The sequence below is a fragment of the Agelaius tricolor genome, unplaced genomic scaffold (assembly GCF_023055355.1).
Source record: "Agelaius tricolor isolate 1412-34295 unplaced genomic scaffold, bAgeTri1.0.p SCAF_39, whole genome shotgun sequence".
In the NCBI taxonomy this organism is placed as follows: domain Eukaryota; kingdom Metazoa; phylum Chordata; class Aves; order Passeriformes; family Icteridae; genus Agelaius; species Agelaius tricolor.
Window position 1 is genome coordinate 5,423,431 of NW_027269299.1, and position 7,570 is coordinate 5,431,000.

At 52.7% G+C, this 7,570-nt stretch overlaps 1 protein-coding gene across 1 annotated transcript; it reads left to right on the plus strand.

Moving 5' to 3' along the window:
• The first annotated feature begins 6,349 nt into the window (after positions 1-6,349).
• On the plus strand, positions 6,350-7,282 carry LOC139603521 (olfactory receptor 14I1-like). Its single transcript, XM_071454483.1, has one exon. It carries the CDS (start codon positions 6,350-6,352, stop codon positions 7,280-7,282), a length of 933 nt encoding a protein of 310 aa, XP_071310584.1.
• The last annotated feature ends 288 nt before the right edge of the window (positions 7,283-7,570 follow it).

A 7,570-nucleotide genomic window follows, 5' to 3' on the forward strand; every position in this document is an offset into this window, starting at 1 on the left:
AGACTCGGACGCGCGGCCCTGCCGGTGCCCGCAGCGCTGCCAGGCAGTGCCAGGATCCCGCCTGTGCTTCTGCTCCCCACAAGTGAGGAACGGCAGCCCCAGGCTCAGAGCCAGTCCGAAAGCCAACCAAGGGAGAGCAGAGGGAGGGCACCCTTCCAGTCTCTCTTGGGCATGGCTGCAAAACAGCCCCTGCTGCTTCTTCCTCCGCCTGCGTTTGGGCTGTGCTGGTGGCAGAGCCAGCCAGGTTGGGCTCTGTGTTCCAAAGCCTGTTGGGAGCGGGCATGAAAAGCGCGGCGTGCACAGCAGAGAGTCCTGGAAGGTGCTGGCAAGAGCATCCTGCAGGAACAGGGCGCTGGTCCCTGGCCAGGAACAGCCTGGTTTAGATGCCGTGAGCGCAGGCAGGAGTTGAGGCAGGTGAAGAGGCCGCGGGCAGCTTGTGTTTGTGGAGGGCCTGGGGCTGCACCTCTGAACCTGCACCTGGAAACTCACTTGGGGCAATAGGAACTAGAGCTGGAGTGGCTGTCCTGAAAGGACCTGAAGTCATTCAGCCTTGCCAGCGTTTCTTAAGGGTGTGTTGATGCTCCCCAGGAAAGCCGCACATTTGGGGAAACACCTTTGGAGGAAAGGGGCTTGCTTCTCAAGGAAAGTGCTTCCCAGGGAGCTCCCAGTGAGGCAGGTGCGAGTGTCCCCCTTTGGCTCTCTGTGCTCCTTTCAGTCCTTGAGGCCTGTTGCACATGGCAGTGGGGCAGGGAGAAGGCAGTGAAGAGCAGGTTTGGCATCTGCCTGGACCTGTGGAAACCAACTGTGGTGGTTTGACAGGAAATGTGTTTTTTGGGATGCTGTGTTTTGGGCCAATGGATATTCAGGCTTTAATATTGGCATTTAACCTGGCCATTTAGGACATGGGTCTGCCTCTGAGAACACGGGGTTAAAAGCAGAGCTCTCCCCTGGGAGGGCCCTCTTGGGTTTCCGGCGGGAAAGAGTTCGGGTCTCTCCCCCGGCTCAGCTGCTGGCTGGGCAGGGGGAGAGGAAAAGCCATGTGGCCGGGAGAGGTAGGCCTGAGCCCGGGGGTAGAAGGGTGGAAGAGAGAGAGAGAGAGGGAGACACCGGGAGCCATCGGGCAGCCACCCCTGAGAGACACAGAGAGAGAGAGAGAGAGAGAGAGAGAGCCGCTGCCTGAGACTGTAACCTTGAAACTGGATAAACATGGGCCTGTGCCGGCAGCACGGCTGGGACGGAGAAGAAGGGGGGGTGCACCGGCCACTTGTAGGAGCTTTTAACCCCTTCTCGGAGAATGAGAACTTTACAGATCATTGACCTCTCCTAGAAGATAGAGTGGAAGATGAGGAAGGAATGTGCAAGTGTGAGAGAGGTCTGGGCGAGTGAGAAATAGTGGAAGAATAGAGAAGAATCCTAGTGGGAAGAGATGATGGAGTGGCTTTTGCTGGACTCTTTTTGTACAGCCATGGACAGAACCATGTTCCTTGTGACACAGAGACTGCATTCTAGGGGGAGGCAATGGCCACAGAACCAAGAGGGTTCAGTGTTGGTGCCCCTCGGCCCCAGGGGGTGGAAAAATATGGGGGGGACAGGTGTCCCAAAGGAGAGATTGTGGGGACAGGTGTCCCAAAGGAGAGACTGTGCCTTTTTTGGATCAGGACAAAGCATCCTTAAAAAAGACAACCCTAGAAGCAGCTCTGGTCCATGTTCAGTGGTGAGAGCACTGGACATGAAAGGAAGAGGTCACGACAGCAGATGGACTCCGGGCGGTGCCACGAGTGACACAGAAACACACGAGGCTTCAGCTGTGTTTCCAGGGGAAGCCCATGGTACAAGAAGGACTCCTCTCCTCTTGATGAACTGAGGATTGATTGTCTGAAGGGTGGTGCTGGACCAGGAGTTGGTGATTTTGGGGTATAGATGTATTGTATTGGAAATTTGGTGGGGGGGAGGAGGAAATGTATTTGTAAGGTTTTCATTTTCCTGTGTGTGTTCCTTTTTATAGATAGTATAGTGTAGTTAATAAAGTTCTGTTTTCTTCCCTAAGTAGGAGCCTGCTTTGCTTATTCCTGGTCACATCTCACAGCAGAAACCAGGGAGAAGGTATCTTCATGGGGGCACTGGCATTGTGCCAGTGTCAAACCATGACAGTGCCCGAACAGGGACCCTGACATTCAGGGCTCCCTGTGTCAGTCACGTCAGCTGGGGTTAGCTGATGGATAGGCCAGTGCTCCCTGGGATTTTGGATTGTGCCGGGCCCGGCGGATTCATCGTTGCTTCAAGGGACCTTGCCCAGGATCAGCAGGGACAATGATGGTTTCACCTGCCTAGGATTGCAGGTGGGTTTGGGGAAATGCAAGACATTTATTGACCACTTTGCCACTGTGTTTTTACAATATGCACCCACGTCCCAGAACTGATTTGGGGTGTTCTGGTGGCTCTTCCCCATAAGGCAGAGAAAGAGAAAAATGGGCAGCCAGATGTCCAAAGTAGAAAGCAGCATATATGGGTGCTTTAATTCTCACTGATCATGACATAATATTTTCAAAGAACGAATTAAAATCAATCATGAGGTGGATCATTAAAAATTTTCCAGATGCCTCTTCTGATGAAATCCATATCATTGAATTTTGGGACTCTGTGAGAGTTAAATTGTACAACCTTTCGATCAAAAGGGACCCCATTGCACCCTGCATGCTCCCCATCTTCCACAGCATCCTTGAGACCCTTCACCAGCAAGCAGCGTGTTGAAAACTCAATCCGTTGGTCACTCCTAACTCGGGACCTCCCCTCAAACCTGCCTTTCTCTGACCTTCCACGATGGTCCAAGATGGCAATGGCCACGCTGTCTTGGAGCATCATGCCCTGGAGACTCAAGATGGAAGGAGCCTGAATGTGGCTCGGGAGCCCGACCATCCTCCCTCCATCTTGGCTCCTCCACTTCCTGCTACCACAGCCTTCTCTTCCGCCCTGAACGAACCTCCATACTCCACCCCCATGATGCGGGTCACACCCTCACTGTCAATCATCCTCTCCACCCCTGGCCATGCCTCCAGAACTCCACCCAAGAAGTCCGCCATCCTAGATCAAGGCCCTTCCTCCCCAACACCTGACAAAATGGCAGTGCCCTCTGCCTCACCCTCTTTCAACAATATAACCCCATGATCAAAGATACTAAGCCCAACTGTCACACTATTTCTAATCCAAATGTTTCTGCCCCAAGTTATTCTTCCTCCCCAGAAGACACTTTGGATTCCCCAGAGCCACCTCGCCCCTCAGCCCCAGAAGATCCCTAGAAAAGGATCTGGAAAGAAGCAGTTAAGGAAGGAGACTGGCAGATAGTCTCGAAACTCCTCATTGCCCTGGGATGTTATGAAAGAAGGGGGCAGAATCCCAGGTATCAGCCATTGGTTTATGGGGAAATCAAGGATCTGTGTAGGGCAGCTAAAGACCATAGGAAGGACTTACCTTGTTTTAATGGCCTAATGAGGGCCATGTTTACAGCACATGTCTTAACCCCCTATGATTTAAAATATATTATGACCATGTTGTTGTCACCTACAGAATACACCCTGTGGGAAGAGGAATGGAAACATTTGCTAAATGAATTAATAGAAGACTGTGCTAATAATGAGGCAAGGGTGGAATTGACAATCAACCATCTAGCTGGAGAAGGACAACACAGCCTACCAGATGATCAAGCAGCAGGTATCCCCAGAGAAGGATTGGATGATATCAAAGAGATGGCTTTGCAAGCTTTAATCTAGGTATTGGATGGTAGCACCCCCAGTTTGGACTACCTTGGGTGGCTGCAGCTAAAGCTTTAGGACAATCAGACCATCCTGGGTGCCTGTTAAGTAAGCAAACCAATGCTGCCTCCTCACATTGAGTGGCTGCTCTCAGACACAGAGACCATCAGACACGCCACCTTGCAGAACAGCGATAGAGTTTTTACTCTGGGCACATGGGCATGGCTGTGTAGACTCTGAGGGCATGTGCTGCATGAACCTCTCCAGCCACAGCGAGTCAATCCACAAGAGCATTCAGGTACTGAAGGAAGGGTTCAAGAAGCTTCAAGTGGAAAACAAAGACTGGTTCAATAAACTCTTCCAATATATGGGACTAAAGGGTTGGATGATGTCTAGCTAAAACAGGACTATGAATTCTCTTAGTGGTTGTTGTTGTATTGTTAATTGTACCATGTTTGTTTGGATGCTTTTAGAAAGTCTTACAAAATTCTTTCAGTTCCATCTTTGTTGTAAAACAGAAAGGGGGAAGATACCCAACACAGGCTCCTCATGGACTCCTTGGAGGAGAGAACTGGAGGCCAGGATGGCACAAAAACCTCTCAGAGACTCAGTGTGGGAAGGAAAATCCTTAAAAGTACCTAAAAGTATTCTTAAATCCATAAAGTACCTTAAAAACCTTGAGTATCTCAAGGCATTAATGAGCCCCACTGAGTGTCAGTACAAAGCTCTCCAGGGACTCATTAAAGCAGATAATTGGAGGCCATGATTGCACAAACCTCTCACAGAGTCTGTATCAAAAGGGAAACACCAAGTACCTTAAAATAACTGAAGTACCCTGAAGTATTAATGAGCCCCACTGAGTGTTGTTACTGACAAAGCCTCTCCAGGGACTAATTACAGCAGATAATTGGAGGCCATGATTGCACAAACCTCTCAGAGACTCCAAGGCAAAAGCCAAAGCCAAAGTCCTTTGAAAAAGCTGCAGTCCCTGCAGGGAGCATTCAGGAGCCCCCAGGGCCATTGCTGAGCAAGGCTCCCCAGGGACTCCTTGCAGCAGATCCTTGAGGCCACTGGGATGTGGGCTGGGGGGGATGCTGAGGGCAGCACAAGGGGCTGGCAGTGCCCAGCCTGGCTGGGGCCGTGCCAGGAGACCCCAGGGCCTCAGGACAAGGTGTCTCCTCCCAGCCCTTGCTGGCACAGACCCTGCTGTGCCCCAGGGCACCAAGACTTGGCTTCTCTTTGTCCCCACCTGTCATCACTGCCTGCAGTTCTCTGCTCTGCCTGGGGCTTGGGGACACTTGCTCAGCCGTGTCCCTCAGTGGGACCCATTAAAAGTCCAAGAAACTTTGGAGTTGGATTCTGCCTTGGAGTTCTGGAGAGGTTTCTTCAGCTCCCTCTCAGGGACTGATGTTCAGGGCCTGAGCACAAAGCCCCAGAGGCTCATTAAAGTCCTGGTGCTGTGTCTGTGCTGCTGAGCTGGGCTGGGCTCCTGGCCCAGAGGCAGCTCCTGGTCACCAAGAAGAGCTTCAAAAGCACATTTCTCTTGAGGAGCAGCTCTTCTGCCAGCCCAGCAGGGCTGGAGCACTGCCTGCAGCCAGCGCGGGCACAGCACAGAGGCACAGAGAGCTTCAATCAGTCAGGGCTGGGAAGGGGCTGAGAAGTGCCTGGGGCACAATCACTGCCAGCCCTTGGCACAGGAACCTCTGGCTGCAGGACGATGCAGCTGCAGCTCCTGGAGCCATCTCCTGCAGCTGGAACATGCCAATGCCTGCAGAGCCTGTGAGTACATTCTCTGCTTGTCTCTTGTGCAGAGCAGCCAGGGGTGCCCAGGGCTGTCCTGCAGAGCAGGGTCCTGCAGCCCAGGGCGCTGTGCTGGGGCAGGGACTCTGCTGCCTGCCAGGGACAGCTCTCAGCCAGCCCTGGCAGCTGCTCCCAGCACTGGGGGACAAGATCTGGCTGGCAGGAGACAGCTGGTCAGGCTTGGAAGTGTTCTCCTTGTGTGGGGAGGATGCTGCATTGTTCAGGGCTGCTCCCAGCATGGCATTTAACTGCAGAACATTTCCAAGGAGATTATACAGGGAGCACAGTAAGGCAGGGGCTGCATAAAAAAGAAAAATTTGCATTTTTAATCTACTGCTCTGGGTTTCCTGGATGGGATATTTCACATAGATATTTATCTTTCAGTTCAGGTTGAGGAAAAAAAAATTTCCCAGATTTACTAAACCAGGCAGTGACAGAAATCACCACAGGGCCCCTCACAGGCAGCATCAGTGTTGCTTTTCCAGCCTGCTCCGGGTTGCTCTGGCATTGCTATCAGAGCCTGCAGAGCCAGAGCTGCCCCTGGGCAATGCCTGAGCTGGGAGGGCTCTGCAGGGCAGAGCTGAGCCCCCAGGGCTGGGCTGGGCTCTGGCAGCACTGGCAGGGCCCAGCCCTGGGCACAGGGAAGCAGCTGCTGGCAGGGACAGCTCCAGGCAGCAGAGCCCTGGGCAGGCAGTGGGGGGAAAGTGCCCCCAGCCTCTGCTGGGATATTTCAAGTCCTCTCCAAACCCAACTATTCCATGACTACTTTTCTTACAGATCCCCATGTGCAGCCCCAGCAAATGTCCAACAGCAGCTCCATCAGGCACTTCCTGCTGCTGGCATTGGCAGACACGCGGCAGCTGCAGCTCCTGCACTTCTGCCTCTTGCTGGGCATCTCCCTGGCTGCCCTCCTGGGCAACGGCCTCATCATCAGCGCCATAGCCTGCGGCGACCACCTGCACACGCCCATGTTCTTCTTCCTGCTCAACCTGGCCCTCAGCGACCTGGGCTCCATCTGCACCACTGTCCCCAAAGCCATGCACAATTCCCTCTGGGACACCAGGGACATCTCCTACACTGGATGTGCTGCTCAGCTCTTTTTCTTTGTGTTCTTCATCTCAGCAGAGCTTTCCCTCCTGACCGTGATGTGCTACGACCGCTACGTGTCCATCTGCAAACCCCTGCACTACGGCACCCTCCTGGACAGCAGAGCTTGTGCCCACATGGCAGCAGCTGCCTGGGCCAGTGCCTTTCTCTATTCACTGCTGCACACAGCCAATACATTTTCCCTGTCCCTGTGCCATGGCAATGCCCTGGGCCAGTTCTTCTGTGAAATCCCACACATCCTCAAACTTTCCTGCTCCAAATCCTATCTCAGAGAACTTGGGCTTCTTGCTGTTAGTGGCTGTTTGGTATTTGGCTCTTTTGTTTTCATTGTTTTCTCCTATGTGCAGATCTTCAGGGCTGTGCTGAGGATTCCCTCTGAGCAGGGACGGCACAAAGCCTTTTCCACCTGCCTCCCTCACCTGGCTGTGGTCTCCCTGTTCATCAGCACTGGCACATTAACCTACCTGAAGCCCCCCTCCATGTCCTCCCCATCCCTGGATCTGGCCCTGTCAGTTCTTTACTCAGTGGTGCCTCCAGCTCTGAACCCCCTCATCTACAGCCTGAGGAACCAGGAGCTCAAGGCTGCAGTGTGGAGACTGATGACTGGATGCTTTCATGGACATTAAACTGCTGGCCAATTTCTGCAAATCACTTGTAATAAAAGTAGTCTTTGATACTTGCTGGTTTCATTTTGGAGGTTCTTTTTCTTTGTTTTAGTTTTTTAATCTTGTCCACAAATAAATGCCATTGTTTGTGCCATTTCTCATTTTGTTTCTCTCCACCTTCCCTGTGGCCACAGACTGTGTCAGCAAGGGGCTGCGCTCTTGGTGACTTTAAAGGAATGAAAGGATCTCCCAGCAGAGTTTTCTGCAGAGATGCCCTTTTGTTGCCTTCTCTGGAGCTGCAGCAGCAAT

Coding starts and splice junctions, on each gene's coding strand:
- LOC139603521 (XM_071454483.1), top strand. CDS start 6,350: ATGTCCAACAGCAGCTCCATCAGGCACTTCCTGCTGCTGGCATTGGCA.